We start from the raw sequence: 24,818 nt of genomic DNA on the forward strand, positions 1-24,818 counted from the left end.
TGGGATACTAATAATTGGCCTAGAGGGTTCCTAAGGTGGCCCAAGTGTGGGCCAAGTATCTGTAAGCCTTAAAGCATAATAGGAGTGTGAGAGCAGCAAGGGAGAGTTCCGATTGACCTTGGGGGGGGGCACAACCTTGCTGGATCCCAGTTTTCTTACTTGCAAAGTGAAGAGATTGGACTCAAATTTCTCCCAGTTTTCCATCTCTTAAATTGATGCCCCTGAAACCAGTAGTGACAAAGCCTTTGAACCCCTGCTTCATCTTTACTGATTCACTGGGTCCTTTGCCTTTTTTCTCCTTGGGGATGAGGGGAAACCACTCTTCAGTGGCCCAGAGACAGGATCGAGAACCCGCATCTTGGGGACCTTGAGACCTCCTCTGTAGTTCCAAACCAAATGCCTCATGTCAATGTAAGCCAGCATCTGTGACCATCTGACAGGTCCTCGCTGGGGGACCAGGGTCCTTTAACTGCTCGGTTCCATCTAGAAAGGGGTCTCATCTTCTCAGGGAGGCCCTGCTAGGGGAGGACACCACAGACAAGTGTTCTATGGAGGTTAGGGGATGCATCCCTCCTGAGCAGGAGTGACATGGGGAGTACCAAAGCTCCAGCCAACTGGGGAGCCCAGAAAAGTGCTGTGTACCTCCTCTGCTAACCCTTCCTTGGAAGATCCCCAATGCCCTAGTTTCTTCATGGGTCTAGGTGTAATAGCAGAAGTCAGAGTAGCAAGAGCCTTTCGAACAGAATGAGAGAGGTAGGCGAACCCCCTAGAACTCGGCTACTCAAAGAATTTAGAAATGGGAAGGACATTTTGTTTGAGTCATGTGGGACTCTTTGTGACCATATTTGGGGGTTGTCTTGGTAGAGATACTTAAGCAGTTTGCCATTTTCTTCTTGAGTTCATTTGATAGATGAGGAAACTGAGGCAATACGGGGTTAAGTGACTTGTCCAGAATCATACAGCTAGTATTTAAACTCAAAACGAGGAGTCTTCTTGACTTCAGGTTGGGCACTCTCTCCATTGCACTACCTAGCACTCAGGGAGGGACTTCTGTGACCAGCTAGTCTGACCCAAACTGAAAGGAATTTCTATTCTAAGTTGAAGAATGGCCATGTCCAACAAAGGGAACCCATTACCTCCTTAGTCTATTCCCTTTTTGGACAGCTTTAATTATTGGTTAGCTAGGTAATGCCATAGTACATTGAGTACCTGGCCTGGATGAGGAAGATCTCAGAGAGCTATTGTTTGCCTCAGTTTCCACATCTGTAGAATGAGCTGGAGAAGGAAGTGGCAAGCCATTCCAGTATCTCTGCCAAGAAAATCCCAAACAGGGTCACAAAGAGCCAGACCCGACTGAACAAATGAACAATTGTTAGGAAGGAGTTTCTCCTGATACTAAACCTAAATTTGTTTCTTTGTAACCACCTCATTTTACAGGGAAGGGAACTGAGGCCAAGAAAGGGAACTGAGGCCAAGAAAAAGGAAATGATTTTTTTAAGGTCACATAATATATGTTACAGATGACCTAGAACTCTGGTGGGGGGGGCACCTTTCCCTGCACCGTGGAAGATTCTGTGGTACCCTCCCTTCCATTAGACAGATGGTCTAATCTTCTCAATGCTCCTGGCCCTCACCCCTCTAATATCACTTCTTTTCCAGGATGGCATAGGGAAAGAACTCTGTACCTGGGGCCAGAAGATGGGTCTTAAGCCTAGTAATGCCAGTTCCCAGCTGATGACCTTGGTGGAGACCTTCTTCCTCTGTAAAAGAGTTATTTAAAGGAATACTTCCACTCCCCTTGGCAGAGGTGTTGTGAGAAAAGAGCTCTGTGCCATGTTATATAATAAACACGAGCTGTTATTATTGATGACTCCTAGGGACCCCTTCTGTAATGGCGCCCTCCCCTTAGGAGCTCCATGGTTGCTAGGATGTGAGGAAATACGGTGTTGCATCCTCCCTGTTCCCTCCCTCCTGTTCCCAGGGATGCTGCTAAACTGAGAAGTACAGTTTTTTGAGCTCCAGTCCCCGAGTCCCCTTTTCTCTTCTCGGTTTGGGGAGTGTCAGAGGCTGCTGGTCCTTCTGTCAGCAGGATGATGAAGAAGGGGTCCAGGAAGCAGGATGTCCACTTGCTACTTGATCTGGAGCAAGGACCAGCCCATCTCTCTAGGGGAGCTCTACAGAATGGGGTACACCGCACTGCTGCCAAAGTGAGTACTGTTCCCAGAGTGAGCCTGATTAGGCTCTGCCTTTGAAAATTTAGCACCATACCCTTCACCCTGGAAGCACTCTACCAGAGTCTGGAGTGGGGAGTTGAGGTCTCCATGGCCAGGGAGGGGTCTAGAGGTCCCCTTTTCACATGAATCCCAGTAGGAGAAGAAAGAGTAGGGAGTGGAGAGGACTGAGAGATTCAGGAGGTCTGAGAAGAAATGGAAGTAGTGAAAGTCTGGGGGGTGGGGTACTGGTAAGAGGGAGACTTTATTGTGAGGGGTATGGGAGAAGTTGTTGAGTAGGGATGGGGAGAGGACAGAGTGGAGGGGGCAGAATGAGATCAACCACTAAAGGAGATAAAGGAGGTAATTGTTGAACCGGGAACAACGATCAAATGAGATAAGAATTATGACCCATAATCACATCTGACATGACACATAGTAAGTACTATAAAATTTTAGCTATTATTATTATTATGTTTGGAAGACAGAAGAGATGGGGGAGGGACAGAGGAAGGTGAATGTCCTGATTTTCAGAAAGGGGAGAGAATGGAACCTACAAACTATAACCTGATGACTTTGGATTCAATTTGTGGCAAAATTCTAGAAAAGAATATTAAAAGGATGATAGGAGGCCATATGGGAAAGGAAGCACTAATTGCTAAAAGTGAACCTGATTTCATATACTCTAGGCAAAGAGGTCTCTGACCACCTTCATCTCTATGCAATGTCTCCCCCATTAGAATGGAATCTCCTTGAAGGCAGGAACTTTTTTTTTTTAATCCCCAAGACCTAACATAACATCTGGCACATGATAAAAGACTTGGCAAAATTCATCCATCCGTCAAAATCAGGTCATACCAAAAGCTGATTGCCTTTTTTTGGCAAGGTTAGCTATCATTTACCAGGGTTTCAGCAAAATATTTGAAAGTCTCTCATGCTATCCTGATGGAAGATATCAGGAGGGTCACAGGGGAATTTGGAAATGATTGGAAATGGTGACGTGTTCCAAAGAATAGTTTCAACTTGGAAGGAGGTCTCCAGTGAGTTCTCCGGTGCTCAGCTAGTGTTGCTTCTTCTGGCTCTTCAGATTTTCTAGACACAGAGATGGGAGGGAGAGTTAAAAACATTAGCAGACAGTTTAGATTTTCAAAAGATCTCTCCAAGGTAGAAGCAAACTAAGATGAAAAAATAACTTTAATTTTAGGAGAAGAATGTAGAGTTTACTATATTGTAAGAAAATTTAGTAGGACTAAATGCCCTACTAAGTTCTACCAACTCGGAAGGAGGTCTCCAGTGGGGTGCTCCAGTGCTCGGCTCTGGGTCGCTTCTTCTTTACCAGTGACTCCGATAAAGATATAGATGATGGGCTCTTCAGATTTGCTGAAGACACAGAGGTGGGAGGGAGAGTTAAAAACATTAGCAGACAGAATAGATTTGTCAAAGATCTCTCCAGGATAGAAGCAAACTAAGATGAAAAAATAACTTTTATTTTGGGGGGAAGAATGTGGAGTTTATGATAAAATATAATAGGATTAAATATAAAGCTCTACCCCAACTTCATCATTGAGTATCTGTGGCTGGAAAATAATTGATCTTTAGATCTGAGACTTCTGTTGAATCTTAAACCTACTTTGAATGAATAGTTTCCTGGGGGTTTTGCCAGGAGGATTTAGACTTAATGTAAAGAGAAACTTCTTAACTATTGGAGCCCCCCAAACTGGCGTGAGCTCTCTTGGGATGGAAAGAGTTCCCATTAATGGAAGTCTTCTAGCGAAGGCTTATTGAAGATTCTTGGCAAGATTTGGATTCCCTTTTAGATCTAATTCTTGGAGATCAGGGGGAAATGAGGAGGGAGTTGAGAGATGAGATTTGGGAGAGAAATGAAATGACTGGGAGGAGTTGGGAATGAGGGACTCCCTCATAGCCCTTAGGGAATTAAGAGCTGGAAGAGATGACTTTGGAGAGGAAAGTTAAAGGGGAAAGGGCTTAAGGGTGAGGAAATTTAGAGGGGAGAAGGAGTGGGGTTTTGAGGGGTGCTTTCTCTTAGATCCCTGACAGCAGTTCCATTGTTTGAGGCTCTATAGTTAGCAGGCAGTAGGAGGGTGGGTGGGAGGGAGGGGCGGGCACAGCTGGGGCTGGAGGTGGAGCTGGGCACACTATAGTACAGGCTGCATCTCTAGCTCCTATCAATCCCTCCCTCCCCAGGAGTGGCAGCAAGAGGAGGAGGATGACCCCATCTGCAGCCCCTATTCCCGGACCCCCTCTCCAGACTCCAGGGGCAACTATTTCCGAGATCGGAAGACCAAGATCGGTGAGAAGTTGGTGAGAGGGAGATGAACCAGCCCTTTAGAGATGCTAGGGGTAATTTCACCCATGGCTCTGTCTCCGGAAGGACTTTTAAGCCACCTTACTTCTCCACCCAGCCCTGCACAAACACCTGGCATGGGAAGTGGTTCCTTAAATCCAATCCCATCCTCATGCTTCATGCTATTGCCTCATATTTGAACAATTACACTCCGATCCTATTTCCTAACGTTTTTAGGCTGAAAGACGATGATTTTTGAGTTTTTTCCCTCTCACTGAACGGATGTTTATGGCCTTCTCCAATAGAGAGGGGGAGGGGAGCATTCTGAAGAGAAGGTTAAGAGAGGAAAGAGGAACATAATAGAAGGTAGAAAGGAAAGAGCAGAGACCCTCAGAGAAATCCCAGGCCAGACCCTCACAGGTAGCAGATAAGGAAACTGAGGCAGAAGCCACAGGGGGTCCAGAGCGAATGCCCAAGGACGGACGGTGCGAGAGCTGGGGAGCGGGACGTGGAGAGGAGGTGTCCACTGAGGGACTCCTCCCAACAGACTTTGTGCTTGTGTGGGAGGAGAAGCTGTGGCTCCCCGGGAGGGGGGCCCTGGTGGGGCTCACCAGGACTGAACGGCAGAGGCTCCAGCATCACAGATGGCGGCAGAAGTTCCAGAGAAATCTGCAGGCAGCGGGGCTGCTCCTGGAGGAGGTGAGCAAGAACAGGCCTTCTGGGAAGGGTCCTGAAGGTAATTCGTGGGCACGTGGCCTTTCCTTCCGCTCTTCACCCGCTGGGATGCCCAGTGAGTCACCAGGTGCCTTATTGCTTCCTTTCTCGGGGCCCAGGCCCTTCCTCTGAAGGACGAGTTGTTTGGACTGAATGTTCTAAGGCTCGTCCCAGTTCTGACAATGTAAACTGGGCTGGAGCCTTGCTGCCAGGGTGCCAACATGGTGGGGCACCCTCCTCCCGGGGAACCCTCGGCCCTGCTCCGTGCTACTCCTCTCCCCCCACTGTCAGGACCCCAGCTCCCCCCCAGACCACCCAGCTCGATTCCCTCAGCCTTTGGGGTATTTTCCCAGCTCCAGGAGAAATTGTGCCCAATAATTCCTCCTCGCAGCTCTGGTCTGAGGGTCGTTGCTCCCATCTCCCGACCAGGGTTCCTCCTTCCCTCCTCCCGACCAGGGTTCCTCCTTCGGTATCTCCAGGCTCCAGCTCTTAGATCAGAGCATGGTGTGAGCGCAGACAGGCCCCTGATGAGGATTGGGGGGTCTGGGCTTCTCTGACTCTCCCCATGTACCTAGGAGGAGACCCCCGGGGAGCAGAGGGCAGTGCACTACCTGAAGCTGAGCGCCCCCTGGGAGGTGCTGATTTACTACGCCGAGGACCTGTGCATGCGGGCACCGCTCCAGGTGGGCTGTGGGCGTGGGCAGGTCTGGGGCTTCCTGGGGGCCGGCTGCCAGCCCTGGATGGGCGGGGGGCCGCGGGGGAGCTCTGCCTCCGCCGCCTCCTGGGGGGCTGTTGAGAGGGACCGGGAAAGGCTCCCCACAGGTCCAGCCCAATCCGGACACCAACGGATCAGCCGAGATCCTGCGTCAGCTCCGCCTCCCCAATCCCCTGCAACAGCACGTACCCAACAAGCCCCTGGATTTCTACACCTGTGCCTTCCGCAAGTCCAAGCTCGGCAAGTGAGTAGGAGCCTCTTCTCCACCTCAGCCCCCTCCAGTCACTGTCTCCCACTCCCAAACTACCCCACCCCTCACGAAGCAGCCGGCAGAAGAGGCTCCAGAAAGCAGCTCTTTCAAGCAGCCTGCTGTCAAACACCCAGAGGGGGCTTTGCATACAGTTGGTGCCTAGTAAATATCTGTTCAATTAAATGGAATATAGCTTCCCCTTGTGACAGTGAGCTCTTTCATTACCATGCTAATTTTTTTCCTGAGGCAATTGGGGTTCAGTGATTTACCCAGAGTCACACAGCTAAGAAGTGTTACATGTCTGAGGTTGGATTTGAACTCACATCCTCCTGACTCGAGGATCAGTGCCCTACCCATTGAGCCATCCAGCTACAGATATTTACTAGGCACCAACTACTAGTAGTAAATATCTTTCTCTTCCATGTTTGTTTTTGAATCCTCATTATCTAGCACATAGTAGGTACTTAATAAATGCTTATGGTTTGACTTAATAAAAGCTTATTGTACTGAAGAGGGGGGAATCAATATAACAAGTACAAAGATCAGTAAAAATAAAGAATAATACAAAGTAATTCTGAAAGGGACAGAATTCTAACAACTGGGGGCTCCGGAGAAGAGTGTGTAAGAAAGGTCATGTTCTTTGAAGAAAGCTAAGGATTCTGTGAGTCGGGAAGTGGATAAAGTGCTGGGCCTAAAGTCCTCTTCTTGAGTTCAAAGCCTGCCTCAGACACTTCCTGGCTGTGTGATCCTGGCCAATCACTTTACCCTGTTTGTCTTAGTTTCCTCTTCAAGTCCAGCTTCAGACACTATCTGTGTAACTCTGGGCAAGTCACTCCTCATTTGTCTCAGTTTCCTCCTATGTGAAATGAGCTGGGAAAGGAAATGGCCAAGAACATTGGGGTCACAAAGAGCTGGCCATGACTGAACTGACTGAACAGCAAGGGTTCTGGGAGCAGAGGTGAGGAAGGGATGCCCTCCAGCCCAGAGAGCTCCTGTGGGAGAGTTCAGTGGGACATACAGGAACCTGGGCTGCCACCTAGGTTAGTTGGACTGGAGACAGTAAGAGAGTTCGAGCTTCTGTTTGCCAGCTTGGGCAGACTGGCTCTCGCCCCTCCCCTTGGATCAGCTTCCACCGGGTTGGATCTGGGTTTATTCTGTCATTATGGATGGAGCCCTGATCTTGAATGTCAGGGCTGTGACACCTTGGGTTCTGTCGCCCCTGCAGGTTTCTAGGCAGTGACTCTCCAGATTCCTACTTCTCCAGCACCCAGAGACACCGTGTGGTGAGTGGCTGCCCGTTGGGCAGAAGGGAGTGGGTGCTGAGGAGGTGCAGGCCCTCCCCACTGTACAGCTGGGCACGACGGGCCCCTCCCTCTGCAGGTGGCAGAGATCCTAGCACGCACAGTGTACGGGAAGCGGAAACACGCCGAGATGGGCATTGCCCGCCTGCTGGCTGAGGGGGCCTACGCTGCTGCCTTCCCACTGCACGAGGTACAAGCTCTGGGATGTGTTGGATGCCTCCCTGGGGAAGGTTTGGGGGTCTGACATCCCTCCTCCTGGCATCAGATGCCCAGAAGGCATAGAAACCTTCCCAGCTTTGAAAGTGCCATCCAGATATAAAATGGCATTACTGAAGGTAGTGGCCCCCCTCCAATCCCCTTCTCTTCCTTCCCAGGGCCCCTTTGAGCTTCCTGGCTATCATGTACCTGGAGCAGACTTGAACCCTCGACAGTTGCTGTTTGCCTACTGGGCACGCTGGTGCTGTTGGCACAAATACCAGCCTCTAGACCATGTGCGCGAGTATTTTGGGGAGAAGGTGGCTATCTACTTTGCCTGGCTGGGTAAGGTGGTCCTAGGGTCAGGGGCCGGGTTCCTGGATAGGTGCTGGTCAGGCTCTTATCCCCCTGTTCCCTGTCCTTCCAGGCTTCTACACTGCCTGGCTGCTGCCCGCTGCCATCGTGGGCACCTTGGTTTTCCTCTCAGGTCTTCTCACTATGGGCACCAATACCCCTGCGTGAGTGTCTACAGGGCACACCCAGAGTGTCCAGACAGGCACCTGGGAACTGGGCGGGAGGGGAGAGGGAAAGGTGGCATTTCGGCCACCCTCAGCTTCTGCCTTCAGGGAAGAGATCTGCAGCAGTGGGGGCACCTTTGTCATGTGTCCACTCTGTGCTACCTGTGCCACCTGGAACATTTCGGAGATCTGCCCCATGGCCAAGGTGAGCCAGAGAGGTATCGAGGGTTTGATCCAGCTGAGCTCAGAGTACTCAGATATTAGACTTTCTGTTTCCCAAACCATTCTCCATGTGGCTAATAAGCTGATAATACTAAATTAAGTACAGGTCTGATTATGTAACCCCCTTGCCACTTACACTCTTAGGATAGCCACAGCCTTCCATCTGCCCTGCCCCTGAATGTACTGTTTCCCCCAATGGAGTATGGGCTTGTTTAAACACTTAAGGGCTTTTTTAAATATTAATTTTCTTTTTTTCTTCCCATTTGCTTTCCTGATCAAGAAGCTTGAATGGCTTCCTGTTGCTATGATAAAGTAAAAGTCTCTCTTTTTGGCACCCCAAGTCCTTTGCAATCTAGTTTTAACATTTCTTTCCAGACTAATTTCCTATCTCCTCACCTCATGCACTATGCATCCCAACCTGTTTCCCAGAGGAGACAGCATTTTGTGTCCTGACTGTTCTCTTGTGCACATGGTCTTCCGTGCCTGGGATGCTCTCGCTCCTCCCCATCTCTTCTTGGTATTCCCGACTCTATTTAAGGACCTGTTCAAGTGAAACCTTTTATGAGATGCCTTTTATGATTGCCCCAGTTGTTACTATTTCCTGCCACCTCCCAAAGCATTTGGTGTTTTGTGTTTCTTTGTGTATAAAATCCATAGACTCTAAATTCTTTGAAGGCAAAGGTCATTTTCATTTTATTGGGAAAGATATGAGTTCAAATCCTAGCTAAGTTATTAGTTCATTAGCACTGGATTAATTTCTTTTAGACTCAGTTCCCTTACCTGCAAAATACAGATGACAATAGAGCTTCTTAGGGTCATGTGAGGATCATATGACATAACATATAAAGTGTTGGGAAAAACCTTGAAGTACCATATAAAAGACTTAGGTCTTTCCCCTTTCTGTGCTTTATCTGAAAAAATGAGGGGATTGGACTCTATGGCCACCAAGATCCCCTCTGGCTCTAGATCTAAGATTCTATGATCAATAAGCCAAGAGTACTAGGGTCCCAGACCCATCTCCGCTCTCTTGTTCTTCCCCCCTGTAGCTGGGCTACCTCTTTGACAATCCAGGGACTGTCTTCTTCAGCATCTTCATGTCTTTCTGGGCCATGGCCTTCCTGGAGCACTGGAGGAGGAAGAACGCCACACTGGCCCATCACTGGGACTGCTCAGACTTTCAGGAGGAGGAGGTGACTTTTCCCTATTTCCCCACCCGGGGTCCTTCCCAGGCCCTTTTTTGATAAGACCCAACCTCAAGTTTACCCTAGCCCAGGTTAGCCAGGTCCCCATTTTTCCACTTCTCAGAGGTCCTTTCCCCCAGATATCCCATTCCTCCCAATTCTTTGTAGTTTCCAATGATCAGATTACAATAATGGACCAAGGTCTACTATGCTAAGACTCTGTGCTAGGGACTGTGGGGAATTCAGAGAGGACAGTATGGCCTAATAGCTCAGAGCATCTGGAGAACTTTTACTTAATAGCTGTGTCCCTTATCTCCTCCACCACCCAATCAAATAACTGATTGCATTGGAGTAATTGATGTCCAGCTCCATTTCACTTCTAATTCCTATGTTCCTAAGAATTAGACACAGTCTTTGACTTCAAGAAACCCACATCAGGGGAGACCAATTGAAGACATCAGAGTTAAATCAGTCTATATTAAATGGATAAATTGGATGGCTACAATCCAGGCATAGAATCCAAAAGCCCTCCGTAGACACCAAGTGAAAGTGTAGAATTGAAAAAATGCCTGAGTCATGTGGTCTCGCTTCTGGACACGGAGCGGTTTTTGATAGCAATTGAGTCGTTGCCAGCAGAAATTAAGGAAAGGTTCTCCTTAAGAAGACTGATCTTCATGTTCAATGTCAACTTTGTAAAGAGACGATAGAAACTGAAAGATGTCATCACCCCTGGCTGTAAAAATTTAGTGTTAATGAATATCTAAGAAGAGATGATCAGGCAGCTAGAATTATGCCTCAAAAGCTCACTCTTTCATGAACAGACATTCGACACATAGACCTTGATATATTCTGGAGAACTCGGCCAATGAGTCGTACTGAAAGCCCAAAGTTCCAACACAAACAGAACTACTGATTCCGATTACCCTGACATGACATTGCTCCACAAAAACCTCAAGAACAATTTTTTAGTAGATGTTGCCAATCTAAATACTCATAATCTGTAAGATATTTAGAAGAAAAAGCTTTCAGAATATATAGATCAAAATGGCTATATTCCTTTGGAATCGACTCCATCATACTCCCAAGCAGGGTACCTTCCCCTCTCCCTCTTCTGCTTCCTTTTGTGTGTTATCATCTCACTTCATTAGATTATAAGCTCTTTGAGGGCAGGGACTTTCTTTTTCACATTTACATATCTGGTTTTTAAGCATAGTGCCTGGTACATAGTAGGTGCTTAATAAATGTTGATTGGCCAATTGACTGAATGTGGCAATGGGATATGGTACATTACCACATCCAATGTTCTGGCTGCTATTGGAATTGCCCCAAGGATGCCTGCAGGGAGCCATCCCTATTTATTTATTTATTATTATTTTAAATTTTATTTTATTTTATTTTTTTACTGAGGCATTTAGGGTTAAGTGCCTTGCTTAGAGTCACACAACTAAGAAGTGTTAAGTGTCTGAGACAAGATTTCAACTCAGGTTCTCCTGACTTCAAGGCTGGTGCTCTCTCCATTGCACCACCTAGTTGTGCCCCCTCCCAATATATTTATTAACCTGTAAAACTGTTCTTTTTATTTATTTTCACTTATGTTTTATTTATTTTGTATAATATAAAAGAATATTAATAGGACAGTCATTTGTCCCAAGACCTTTTCTCTCGGGACCTCACTGAAAAGAAAGAGAATAAGATAATGACAAGAACAACAATAACAATAATAAAAATAATACCCTTCTAAAAGTGCTAACCCAACATCCATGTCCTGAGTCAGAGATGAGCAAAACAAGAGCCAGCACAGCCAGGGTGATGTATAACAAATACTCTGTGCCCAGTCCAAGTTAACAAGCATTTACTAAGCACCAACTATGTACCAGACACTGTTCTTTGTGATGAGAATAAGAAGTATGGTAAAAGACAGTCCCTTCTCTCAGGGGGAAGCCATATGCAAATAGTTATGCAGGATATAGTGTACCATGGTAGCGGGGAAATCTTGGCAGAAATCTGAATGTTGCCCAGTTGGGATCTGGTGATAGCACTGATTGAGTTCAGTGGTCCAAGAGTCTGTTCCTATGAAACTAAGAAACAGACAGAATGGCCTAGGAATACAGATCGGCCTCTCTCAAAACCCTTGTGATGATCAGCTCGACAGCCAAGTAATGATACCCTTTCAAGATGGTGAGACACACGTGATCACATCAGAAATTTACCAAACACATCACCTATAAGCTTCAGCCTGGACTGCACTGAGCAGGAAAGTGGCCAGAACCACAAGTACACATGAAGTAGACTAGGGATATAAACACTCTTATTATGGTCTACATTATGTCATTGATGAAACTGGAGGCAAATCTTACCAGCCATCAGCAAGGGATTCCTTCTTCTTTTGCTCAGTAGTATTCTCGGCTCCCAATTATGGGATGTAAGATTGCATACAACAATGCAGGAATTCTTGAGGAGTCACTTCTTGCTTTAATCTAGATTAGATTAAAAAAACAAACAAATAAACAGAAATTGAGAAAATTCTTAAATCAGAAGAGGGAGAAACAGAAGAACTTGAGGGCATTAAAATCTCTCCCTACCACAGATTCTAGAAGTACAAAGTGATGACAAAAGTGATGGTAAAAATAATGTTGATGTCCATAATGATTTTGAAAAGTAGAGGAGCTGAAATTTCAAAAAGCCCCTTTTGAGTTGCATAGCATGAAGCCAGCTAATTGACCAATTATACCAAAAAGGAGGGATTCAGAAACGTTGGATCTGCTCTTTCACAAAAGAACACATGTTCCCATTATGTTTGAGAGAGGACCTATGTTCAAATGTGCTTTGACCATTGCCAGAAGAGGAAGACGAGTGGAGTGATCTAGAAATACTCCTAATCGTGTGGGTCAAATACTACTATGGCAGAATTGACTTAAGAAAAATATTGGAGATCTATAGGAAGATACTAAAATATTACATCAATACCTATGTGCTCTGGAAAATGTGAACATCCCCAAAAAAGGCATCCCAAAAGTGAATTTCAGAAAGTAAAAGTATATAATAAGTTATCAACATCCATAATCAATAATTAAAAGTAAAAGTCCCAGAGTTAAGGCAACACAAAGATTCCAAATAATGCAAAAAAGAAAATAAACAATTAAATATACAACACAATTGATCAATGTTGATAATAAAGTAGAGAGAAGCCTTTTTAAAAAACCTTTTTTGGGGCGCAGCTAGATGGCACAGTGAAGAATACCAGTCCTGAAGTCAGGAGGATCTGAGTTCAAATTTGACCACAGACACTTATTATTTCCTAGTTGTGTGACCCTGGGCAAGTTCACTTAACCCCAATTGCCTAAGGGGGAAAAAACTTTCAATAGTATTTTATCTTCCAAATGTATGTAAGGATAGTTTTCAATATTTGTTTTTTAAGACTGTATTCCAAATTTTTCTCCTTCCCTCCTTCCCCAAGATAGCAAGTAATCTTAGATATAGGTTAAATATGGAACATACACTCTTTCTTTTTTTGTCAGTCAAGGTTTTTTTTTTATTCTAAGTATATTAATTTCTTTTAAAGCTGTGGTAGAACTGGGGCAGGAGAGAGAATTCTTTTTAAAATATTTTTATTAAAACTTTTTACTTTCAAAACATATACATGGATAATTTTCAACATTTACCCTTGCAAAATTTTGCGTTCCAAATTTTTCTCCTCCTTTCCCTCTACCCCCTTCTCCTAGATGCCAAGTAATCCAATATAGGTTAAACATGTGTAATTCTTCTATACATATTTTCTCAATTATCATGCTGCACAAGAAAAATCAGATCAAAAAGAAAAAAAATGAGAAAGAAGACATAAAGCAAACAAACGACAAAAAGAGTGAAAGTACTATGTTATGATTCATACTCAACAGTCCTCTCTCTGGGTGTAGATAGCTCTCAAGGCCATTGGAAGTGGCCTGAATCATCTCATTGTTGAAAAGAGCCACATTCATCAGAATTGATCATTGTATAATCTTGCTGCTGTCATGTACATTGTTTTCCTGCTCACTTCTCTCAGCATCAGTTCATGTAAGTCTCTCCAGGCCTTTCTGAAATATCCTACTGATCATTTCTTACAGAAAAATAATATTGCATAACATTCATGTATCACAATTTATTCAGCCATTCTCCAATTGATGGGCATTCACTCAGTTTCTAGTTTCTGGCCACTACAAAAAGGGTTGCCACAAAGATTTTTGCACATGTGAGGTCCCTTTCCCTTCTTTAAGATCTCTTTGGGATATAAGCCCAACTCTGCTGGATCAAAGAATGTGCACAATTTAATAGACCTTTGGACATAGTTCCAAATTGGTCTCCAGAATGATTGCTTCGGTTCACAACTCCACCAACAATGCATCAGTGTCCCAGTTTTCCCACATTCCAAGATAGAGAATTCTTGAAGAAAATTCCTGCCTACTCATATGGCCACATACACACAAAACATTTAAGATAAAATAAGAAACTGAAAGCACTCCCGCCATTCATATGATGACAGAACAGTCATTGCAAGGAATGATGACATCAAATCTAGCTTCTCTGCAAAATAGGAAAAGAACAAAATATTGAAACAGGAACATCATTCTAGACAGAAACTGTTAGTCATGACTGCCCAGCTATTGCATTGACACATGGAAACTTGAATAAGCATTGACATACCAAATACTCATAATCTCCAAACTCATAGAATGTAAGACTTTCACAATGTAGAGACCTAGTAAGAACAAATCAAAGCCATGTGGGGACGGGAAGGGGTACAGATCAAGCCCAACATTCTGCTCACTTCTGGAGTTGTTCCAGGAGTCTTCCAAAGATGATTTATGTCTCAATACTCTTATTTAATTATGAAATACAAGATTTTATTCACCTGAGCCATAGTTTGAAGAATCTAAACTATAAAAGAGTAATGGCAAAACAATAACTTATCCTTGGTCCATTTCTATCTGAACTTCACCAAAAAAAAAAAAGACGAAAAAAAGATAATGGTAGTAATAACAAGAATCATGGAACTGTGGGTTTAGAGTGAGAGAAATCAAGAGATTTGCCCAATGTCATACAGGTTGTGTGTGGCAGAGTGAAGATTTGAATCTAGACTTTTTAAAAGATGGCTAGTAGCTTAGACAAAATACTGAGCCTGGAGTCAGGAAGACTTGAGTTCAAATCTATCTCAGACATTTACCAGCTGTGTGACTCTGGGAAAATCTCTTAACCTTTGCTGCCTCAGTTTCCTCAACTGTAGAATGGGAATAACAACATCACCCATTTTGCAGGATTATTCTTGTTGTTGTGAAGATCAAATGAGACAATATTTATAAAAACCATGTAGCACAGTGCATGGCACATAGTAGATGCTATATGAAGACTTATTTCTTTCTTGCCTTCCCTTTGGATGTCAAATCTCATGCTGCTTGCATTTCTGTCTGTTCCCCAAATGGGTAGAAGATCAAAATAGGAGATCAGAGAAGAGAGAATATGTGAACAAGCAAATCAGAGAAGGCATCCAGGGGGAAGCGATGTCTGAGGATGGGAGAATTTGGACATGGAAAGGTATTCCAATGGAGGAAACAATAAAAGCTGCAATTCCCAGCAGCCTCAGGGCTTTTGGGTTCTGAGCCTCAAAACCCCCAGTTTTCCCTCTGTATCATTTCTTCGTTCATGTTGGCTATTCCTAGGCTACATCAAGATGCCAAGCCAGTTAGCTAATCCCTGCCCTGTTTTTTATCATCGACAGGAACGTCCCCGCCCAGAGTTTGCAGCGATGGCACCTCAAATGGCTCAGAACCCTGTGACTGGGCTAAAGGAGCCTTATTTCCCCCCAAAAGCCCGCCTCTCCCGGATGGTCACTGGATCCATGGCCATTCTCATCATGGTGAGGAGCTGGGAGATGGGAGGAAAGCATGGGATGGCCTCAAGTTGGGAAGGGCCAGAGGGGGAAGGATGGAAGGAAAAGCATCAGAGGCCTGATCGACAATGTGAAGAGGGTGTTGGGTGGCCTTTCCTGGGCCAGGACCCACCCCAAATCTGAGCAGGCATTTCCCAGGTACTGACTCTCCCATGTTTCTGGCCCCACAGCTGTGTGTGGTGATGATCTTCCTGGTATCCGTCATCATGTACCGAGGCATTGTCAGTATTGTGATGTTCCATACGGGCAACCCTGTGCTCATGACCCAGGTGAGTACGTGTTGCAGAGCTGGGAAGACATGGTGAGACCGCTGTCCTTCTTTACGCTCTGCCTCCTGTTTCCACAACCGACTTCCAGGTAGATCATGTGGTGGAAAAATCAAAGATCGGAAATCCTGGCTCTGCTGCTTACTTGCTGGATCATGTTGGAAGAGTAATTTTTCTTCTCTGGTCCACAGGTTACTCCTCTGAAAAAATAAAGGGGCTGGATAGGACAATCTTAAAAGTTCCCATACATGCCTGATAATTCTCTATTCTAAGGACCCTCTTACCAAATATTCTATTTATGTGTTCTAGGTCCCTCCCAGTTCTGACATTCTGTGTTCTAATGCCCTCCTAGCTCTGACATTTTGTTCTAAAGTCTCTTCCAGATACAATCCTTTCATCTATTCCCTGGTGCCTCATGGAGACACCTCTCTAAATCCTGTTCCCTGGTGTTTGGTGGGCTCTGCACATGAGCAGTGAGGACCAAGCTACTGGAGGGAGATGAGGAAGCACGGGGGTATGGGCTGTGTGGGTGGGCCCTGGGCAGGGAAGGACAGGAAGTCCCAGGTAACCAGGCAGTGACTGCTTTGCAGGCTGGCAACATTGCCAACATCAGCAGTACCTTCCTCAACCTTGTGTTGATTCTCCTGATGGGAAAGGTGTACACCTCGCTAGCGGAGCAGCTCACCAGATGGGGTCAGTACGGCTGCAGCAGGGCCAGAATGGGCCATGGGGGGACTTTGGGGCATCTGGTCATTGTGATCACAAAGCACACACGTGCGTAGTCTCAGATTTGGAAAACCTCCTAGACTCTACCTAAATAGGAATGTACCTGACAAAAGGGCAGCAGGTTTTGCTTGAAGTCTTCCAGTAAAGCTAAGGGACCCAAGTTCAGATCTTGGCTCTGTGTGATTTGGGGACAAGTCTGGGTTTCAGTTTCCTCATCTGTAAATTGAGGGGGTAGAAGTAGATCATTTTCAGGATCTCTTCTAACTCAATCTGTGATCTTATGAACTTTGATTTTGTCCTATTTGGGGCTTCCTGGAGTGGGAACTCCCTTCACCAGAGGAGAATGCACCCCTTCTGTGTCTCCAAGGTTCACTGAGGTTAAGAGTCAGAGGCAGGATTTGAACATTGGTCTTGACTCTCTTGTAACAAATATTGTGCAACAAATGTTCCACTTGTAATGACTAGTTATTTTGCAGCAACCTCCCAAAGACAGCTTATTCATAATACTTTAGGACAATTATAATTGTTCCCCCCCCCCCCGAGGCAATTGGGGTTAAGTGACTCCTGCAAGGTCACACAGCCAGGAAGTGTTGTGTCTGAGATCAGATTTGAATTCAGGTCCTCCTGACTTCAGGCCTGGTGATCAACTGTAATTATTATAGAGAACTAACTCTTTCTAAATTTTACCTTCTAGAAAGCTAAATCTATCTTTCTGTAGTTTCCATCTATCCCTCCTACTTATGCCCTCTGGGGTCAAGCAGAGCAGAGTTAGTTTCTTTTCTACAAAACTACCTTTAGTCACTCATATCCCTTTCACATCTTTTCTCTAGGTTAAACAGCTCAAGTTTCTTTAACCAGGCTGCAATTGATATAGTCTATTAAAAATAATTTCTTAAAATTTATTTTTATCTTTTTTCAGTTCTGAGTTTTCTTCCTTTTCTTCTTTTAATTCTCTATCTACTGAGGAAGTAAGAAAAATAAAAACAAAACTTATAAATATGGGTAGTTGTGCAAAACAAATCCCCCCCATTAGCCATGTTAAAGTCAAAAAAGAAAAAAATAAGAAACTGTTTCAGTTTGTACTCTCAATCCACCTATTCTCTATCTGGAGATTGATAGTATGTTTCATCATGAGTCCTCTGGAATTGTGGGGGATCCTCCAGTCTTTCAGGGTGGATTATCTTTACAATGTGGCTATTATTGTACACATTGTTTCTTTAGTTCTGCTCCCTTTGCTTTGCATCAGTTCATAAGAGTCTTTCCCGGATTTTCTGAAACCATTCTCTTTATCATTCTTACAGCAAAATAGTGTTTCGAATGGCACAGTTTATAGTCCCTTCCCTATCATGGATTTTTCTGGACATGCTCCTTCTTATGAATGTCCTTGACAAATAGGATGCCCAGAAGTGAATCCCGGACTGCAAATGGGTCCTGACCAGGCCGAAGGATTATTGGATTTCATTCCAAATACTACACTCCAATCAATGTGCCCTAAAATCATGCAGTCAATCAACAAACATTTATTGAATGCCTGTTTTGTGCCAGGCCAGGTCTTGGAGAGACAGCACAATATAGTAGCGAGAGATCTAGCCTTGGAATCGAGAGTTCAAATCTGACATATTGGAATAGCAATAGGTCATACCTGTTTGGTACCAGAAGGAAGAGCTAGAATCTATGGAGGAAAGATAAATATAGCATCCACATGAGGAAAACTTGCTAGCATTTAGGGCTGCTAACTTGGGATGTCATAGGAGCAAAGGCATCGAATCCAAACCCCTCATTTGACAGCTGAGGAAATCAGACCCAGAGGGGTTTGTCAGTATCAAATGAGATTTCTGCCCAAGTCCCAGTCCTGGGCCTCCACTACTCTATTACTAAATTTCCTTCATGGGAGATCTTCAAGCAGAAGATGGTGACCACTTGTCCTGTATGTCATAGATTGGGGAAGGGAGGGACCTGCAGCTTCTAATTCAAGTAAAGGTGGGTATGGATGATCTCTAAGGCCTTTTTCAAATCTGAGATTCTGAGGCAAACTTTGCCTCTCTTGAGAGAGCCCATAGGGTTATGAAATACTCCGGAGAGTTCCTAAAGTAGGGAAGGGAAAGCAAGCCAGAAACTGCTTTGATTATTATTGGGGGGGCTAAGCAAAGCAGGAAAGGTGGACCATGTTAGGGGTGGGCTTGGTTCCTCCCCAGCTGAACCTCTGATTATCTTTAGCATACTTCCATTCAACAAAGTCCCTTCCCCACAAATCCCTAGAGATGCACCGGACCCAGACCCTTCATGAAGATGCTTTCACTTTTAAAGTCTTCATCTTCCAGTTTGTCAATTTCTACTCCTCCCCCTTCTACGTGGCCTTCTTCAAAGGCAGGTGAGTAGCTGTGGCAGCTGGACCTGAATCTCACATGTGGTCTCAGCCACTTAGTAGTTACGGGAGCCTGGGCAAGTTCCGTCACTTTTGCTTAAAGAACTCATCTGAAAAAAAGGAGACAATAATAGCACCTACTTCCCAGAGTTGTTGTGAGGATCAAATGAATTAACATCTGTAAAACACTTTGGAAACCTTAAAGTGCTGTATAAATGCTAGTTATTCTAATAAGTTCTTGAGAATTTCTTAAGGTATATAAGCCAACTTGTCCAGCTGACATCCTGTCCACCCAGCTCTGACCTCCTGGGTTCTAAGGGCCCTTCCAGCTCTGACATCCCGCATTCTAAGCTCCCTCCCTGCTTTGACATTCTGGGTTCTAAGCTCCCTCCCAGCTTTGACCTCCTGGGTTCTAAAGGCCCTCCCAGTTCTAACATGCTGTGTTCTAAGGGCCCTCCCAGCTCTGACATCCTGTGTTCTAAATGTCCTCCCAGCTCTGACATTCTATGTTCTAAGGGCTCTTCCAACTTAAATTTTATGAATTCTTGGCCTGTTGTGAATAGACTTTGGGGTGGTGTTGGCCAGCAAGTCCAATTGATGGTTTGGTCCTTGCAGATTTGTGGGCTATCCTGGACAATATGGCACCCTGCTGGGCATGAGAAATGAGGACGTGAGTACCTCTTGGGCAAGCAGGCCTAGGAGGGCCCCTTTGCCCTGACCCTGCATGCTTCCCCTGACCTCTGCAGCTTCTGTGGATTGCCTCTTGTCAGGGCCAGTATCCATAAAGAAAGGACAGAAGACAGAAGGTAACATGAACTGTTTCCTCTCAACCCGATGTAAGCTCTTTGAGAGCGGACCCATTCCATTTTGGTCTTTGTGATCTCCACATTTTATGGTGATGGTGGTGTTCTAGAGCTGTGTTTTAATCAAGTGTGGGGAACTCCTTGTGAGGAAAGTCACTCCATCAATGCAGATGGGCACTGCCCGAGACTCTGGGAGGTTCGGTATTTTGTCCAGAGTGAATTAGCAAATTGGTGTCAGAGGCAGGACTCAAAGCCAAGTGTTCTACCAAGCTACAGTCTCTTGTTTAGGAGGGACTTTTAAATGCCTTTTGAATGAATGAATGTGTCTCCTGCCAAGAGATATGAGAAAGTGATAATGGCCATTTCCACCTGTAAAGTGTGGGAGGATGGCACTGCCCCTTCCTGTGCCCTGAGGGCATGGGTTTATGGAGCTTCTCTCCCTACCCACAGTGTGGACCTGGTGGCTGCCTCATTGAATTAGCTCAACAATTGTTTATCATCATGGTGGGCAAACAGCTGGCCAACAATGTGGAGGAATTTGTCTTGCCGTGAGTTTCCAGTGGGCACTGAGTGGGTCGGGGGGCACCAACCATGTGGAGCCTGGAGACGTGGGATCCAGCCCTTGGGGCCATCATGGTTCCCTAGCCCTTAGTCCTTCCTTCTTCCATCCTCCATGTTCATAGGAAGATCAAAGCCTGGTGGCAGAAGCGACAATTGGCAGGGCTGTGGGGAGCCCAAATGGGGCATGATCCCCGCCGCTGGGAAGATGACTATGAACTCATTGAGTGTGAAGGACTATTTGAGGAATACCTAGAGATGGGTGAGTGGGCCACACCCCAGGAAGTTCTCACACTGGGAGAGGTGGGATTCAATTGAAGAACTAGTAGACTGGGCAGTTCTCAACAGGGAAGACTTGGGACTCCAGCTCCCACAAACCCAGCACCTGCAAGACCAAGGAATCAAATCAACAAATATTTACTGCTCTGTTCCAGGCACTGTATTAGGGAAACTAAAGCAAAGAATAAAAAAGCTTTTGCTTGCAAAAAGCTTACATTCTAATGAGAATGCCGGTCAAGGAGAGATCTAACCATCAGCCTCCCTGTGCCCTGCAGTGCTGCAGTTCGGTTTCATCACCATCTTTGTGGCTGCCTTCCCCCTGGCACCTCTCTTCGCACTTCTGAACAACTGGGTGGAGATCCGCTTAGATGCCCACAAGTTTGTGTGTGAGTATCGGCGGCCCGTGGCCGAGCGGGCGCAGGGCATCGGCGTCTGGCTGCTCATCCTGGAGACCATGGCCCATCTCTCAGTCATTGTCAATGTGAGCCAGGGTTGGGGGCAGGGGAGGCGGGGAGTAGGGATTAAGAATCAGAGCAGAAAAGTGACAATCAGGAGGCCGAGCTCTGAGATTCGGGGTTCAGAACTCAAATTCCAGGGTCAGATCTAGAAATCAGGGCCTCAGGGCAGAAGAACATTTATTGGTGATCCAAAGTTAGGAATCAGGATTGAAGCTGGGAGATTGGAGATGAGAGGTCAAAAGTAGGAGCTCCAGAACTGGGGAGCAGAAATGAGGGGTAAATGATTGGCAGCTCTGAGAGCAGATGAGGGACTGGGGATCAGATCAAAGCCCAGGAATCAGAAACTAAGAATCCAAAATGGAATTTGGAGATGGGAAATCAGTCTCGGAGATCAGAAAAAGGAGACTAGAGATTGGGAACCAAGCAACAGAGGGCTGGAACTCTCCTCTGGAGACTAAGAGAAGAAAGGTAGAAAAACAAAAATGGACTGATAGAAATGGGGGACCCCAAAGATATCTCTCCCCTGTGACCAACTTTTTTGTTCCCTAGGCCTTTCTCATTGCCTTCACCTCGGACTTCCTGCCCCGTCTCCTGTACCAGTATGAGTACCATAGTCATCTGCAGGGTTATGTCAACTTCACCCTGGCTCAGGCACCCCGCACCTACCTGGCCCACGGCAACCACACTCCCTGCAGGTCTGGGGGTGAAGCAGGGTGGAGGGGCAGAAACCAGGGGCATGGGTATATTAGGTGCCTGGGTTGTATCCCATTCCCTCCCTTGCTGACCCCAGATACAAGGCCTTCCGGGATGAAACGGGGGACTTTACCCTCTTCTACTGGAAACTGCTGGCTGTGAGATTGGGTTTCATCCTGGCTTTTGAGGTAGGACCTTTTGGGTCACGCCTCCTGAGCTGAAGAGCTGACCCTTCTTATTCTCATCATCTTCCTTCTCACCCCTCTCCCCAGTTACTACCTCTGGGCTCCTACCAGACTAACGGGTTCTGAATGATGAAGTTGAGATAAAATGCGTATTTGAGATCTAGAGATAAAAGAGCCAACCAGCTCAATCTCCTCATTTTCAGAAAGGGAAACTGAGGCAGATAGTGTCAGCCTGATCCTCAGATTCCTTATTGATAAAATAAGAGGACCAGGGGACCTTTTGTGGTCTCTTCCTAGATCTAGGTCTGTAGCTATGAATAAAAATAATAATACTTCCCAATTCTCAACATTTTAAAGTTTACAGACTGCTTATCTTACCTTTATCCAATAAACTCTATCATGGGATTATTATTGTTCCCATTTTACATATGAGAAAACCAAGGCTCTGAGACTTGCTCAGGGTTACATAGCCAAAGCTGAATCCAGACTTGAATTCAAGTCTCTCCTGACTCAGAAGCCCGGTTTCTTTTCTCTCCTCCCCTTGTCTCTGCCTTTCCATGCCAAGCATTTGAGCCCTGCTCCGTCCCTGGGCAGAGAGCTGCTGGCAGAACCCAGGCATCTGCGGTTCCCTCTCCCTCCCTTCCCCAGCCCCTTCCTTCCTCGCATCTCCCTGATCCCTCTGTGTCTGTGTCTCTGACAGCACGTCGTCTTTTTCTTCCTTCGGCTCATCGCCTGGCTGGTGCCTGACGTGCCCGCAGACCTCGCGCTGCAGGTGAAACGAGAGCGTTACCTGGCCAAGCAGGCGCTGGCTGATAACCAGGATGCCCTGTTCTCGGTGAGGGCCCCCCAGCTCCGGCAGGCCTCTGCCCCCCAAATCCCTCTGCCCTTTGGCCGTAGATCCCGGGAACCATAGAGATCATCTGTGCTCCCCCCTCATTTTAGAGAAGGAAGCTGGCTCGGGGACTTGTCTCCATCCCACAAGTCAAAAGGAGACTAATGGGCTAACGTCTCCAAATCCCGTGCTCTGTCCACTGGTGGACCTGACAATGGAGTCATGGCATTAAGGGTGGATGGGACTCATGAGATCACTTGGTTCATCTCCCCCATTTTACAGATGGCGATCAGAGGGGCAGCAGAATAGGGGCCTGAAACTCTGCCCTTTGGGTAGCCCCATCCCCTCTGCTAAGGGAGCTTCCTCCTTTCCCCACTGCAGCAGGGCACCTGTCCCCTCAGCCCCCGTAAGAGGGTGCACTGAGAGCGAGGAAGCCATGTTCCAGGAGGGCATCGAATGCACCGGCCTCGGGAGGAGACCTCAGAAACTGTGGAAGGGGCTAAAAGAAGTCTCTGCTGCCGTATTTCCTCATCCCCTAAACCCTCTCCTGACCTTTGTATCTAATCTTTTTATTTCCCCACCCAAGCACGAGGAGATGGATAGTAGTTTGTTGAATGAATAAGTGATTGAATGAATGCATGACCAAGTAAAAGGATGAATGGATAGCCTGTGTCCCAATGGCTTCCAATGCCCAGAACTGCTGAATTTCCAGAGTTGGGGGTTATGTTGACCCCTCTATCTCCCCTTCCCCCTTTCTGGGTCCTGAAGAGAAGCCCGTGGCTGCCCTTAAGCCCATCAGCCCAGCATGCCCTTTGTCCTCCCCTGGCATGGGCCACTCTGTACAGAATTACCAATAAATAGCAACTGTGAGCTGGACTGTGCGGCTGGTGTGATGGGGAGGAGGCAGTGTGAATATCTGGGTCCCGTATTTAATTGGGAGTGGGAGGTTGTCCAGTCATGTCTGACCCCACTTGGGGGTTTTTGGGTAAAGATATTGGAATGTTTGCCATTTCTTTGGCAAACTGAGGAAAGTGAGGCAAACAGAGGCAAACAGAGTTAAGTGACCTGCCCAGGGTCACCCAGCTAGGAAGCGTCCCAGGGCAGTGAACTTTGAAAGACAAATCTCTCTGACTCCAGACCTATTGCTGTATCCACTGAGGCAAAAGATGGTGTCTCTGGAAGAGAGAAGACAGATGTTTGACCCTTTCCTGCTTAGAGGGCCATGGCATCTGTCTTAAGAGAATCCTACCCGGTGGTCCTTGCCTCTCCCACCCTCTGTCTTGTGACGGGCTGCCCTGCACCCTAAGGTGGGGGCTCAGGTGGGGGGCAGGGAACAGGCACTCCCTGGGACCTCCTGGGAGGGGGAGTCAGCAGGAGTGTGAGGTGGGAAATCCTCAGCCTCGAGGCTCCATCCCCCCGATCCCTGAAGGATGAGATGACAAGAGCTAGAGAAAGCTGGAGAGGCGGCTGGAGGTCAACATGGACAGTCCTCACATTCTAGGAGTGGGATGGAAGGAGGCAGTTTGCCTCAGCAAGGAGCAGAACTAGCATGTGCCCACTGGCCGGACACGGCTGCTGCCCCCAGGCTGCCTCAGGCCCGGGACCTTCAGGTCTGTGGACCCCAGGCCTGCTGCCTGCCCCCAAGGATCCTTAAACATGGATGAGCCCTGTGTCCTCGCTGGTGGGGTTCCCATCCAGCCGCTTCCGGGAAAGTTCCTCCTGTGACCTCCTCCCACACAGAGGCCTGTCCAGGGCCTCTAAGGTCATGTGGGTGGTCAGCGGTCACAGGATTCAGAGCTGGAGAAGGCTTAGAGACGGGAGAAAGTGAGCTCTTCCGGAGAAGGGATTGTCACCTTTTATTTTGTCAGCGTAACTGTTGCATGAAAACTTATTGCATAAATAGAGAATGTTAGGGCTGGGAGGGCCCTTAGAACACAGGAAGGGGGGGCTTGAGACTTCATCTAGCCTCAGGCATCATCCCTTTTACAGAGGAGTAAACTGAGGCCCAGGGAAGGGAAGCACCTTGCTCAAATACTAAGTGGTGTCTCTTGGGGAGTCCTAGAAGAGGAGGGGCTCTGTCTGCTGCAAATCCTGGGTAGGAGTCTGGGCTGAGGAATCT

At 46.6% G+C, this 24,818-nt stretch overlaps 1 protein-coding gene across 4 annotated transcripts; it reads left to right on the forward strand.

Annotated features, from left to right (window-relative positions):
* Nucleotides 1-1,920: 1,920 nt before the first annotated feature.
* On the forward strand, nucleotides 1,921-23,575 carry LOC127555819 (anoctamin-7-like). Of its 4 annotated transcripts, none has more exons than XR_007952295.1 (23): nucleotides 1,922-2,207; nucleotides 4,416-4,521; nucleotides 5,063-5,214; nucleotides 5,805-5,912; nucleotides 6,052-6,188; nucleotides 7,420-7,477; nucleotides 7,575-7,685; nucleotides 7,870-8,035; nucleotides 8,118-8,208; nucleotides 8,317-8,413; nucleotides 9,477-9,620; nucleotides 15,364-15,501; nucleotides 15,705-15,803; nucleotides 16,391-16,493; nucleotides 18,786-18,897; nucleotides 19,507-19,561; nucleotides 20,145-20,242; nucleotides 20,378-20,514; nucleotides 20,807-21,012; nucleotides 21,539-21,684; nucleotides 21,780-21,870; nucleotides 22,626-22,702; nucleotides 23,081-23,575. XR_007952295.1 is itself a non-coding variant. In XM_051988456.1 (23 exons), exons 1-23 carry the CDS (start codon nucleotides 2,091-2,093, stop codon nucleotides 23,120-23,122), a joined length of 2,649 nt encoding a protein of 882 aa, XP_051844416.1. In that variant the 5' UTR covers nucleotides 1,925-2,090; the 3' UTR covers nucleotides 23,123-23,575. The 4 variants fall into 4 exon arrangements, 2 of the variants coding, with proteins under 2 accessions (XP_051844416.1, XP_051844417.1); XM_051988456.1 differs by having other exon boundaries at nucleotides 1,925-2,207; nucleotides 22,568-22,702; XR_007952296.1 differs by lacking the exon at nucleotides 21,780-21,870 and having other exon boundaries at nucleotides 1,921-2,207; nucleotides 22,568-22,702.
* Nucleotides 23,576-24,818: the final 1,243 nt, after the last annotated feature.

The sequence above is a fragment of the Antechinus flavipes genome, chromosome 3, assembly GCF_016432865.1.
Source record: "Antechinus flavipes isolate AdamAnt ecotype Samford, QLD, Australia chromosome 3, AdamAnt_v2, whole genome shotgun sequence".
In the NCBI taxonomy this organism is placed as follows: domain Eukaryota; kingdom Metazoa; phylum Chordata; class Mammalia; order Dasyuromorphia; family Dasyuridae; genus Antechinus; species Antechinus flavipes.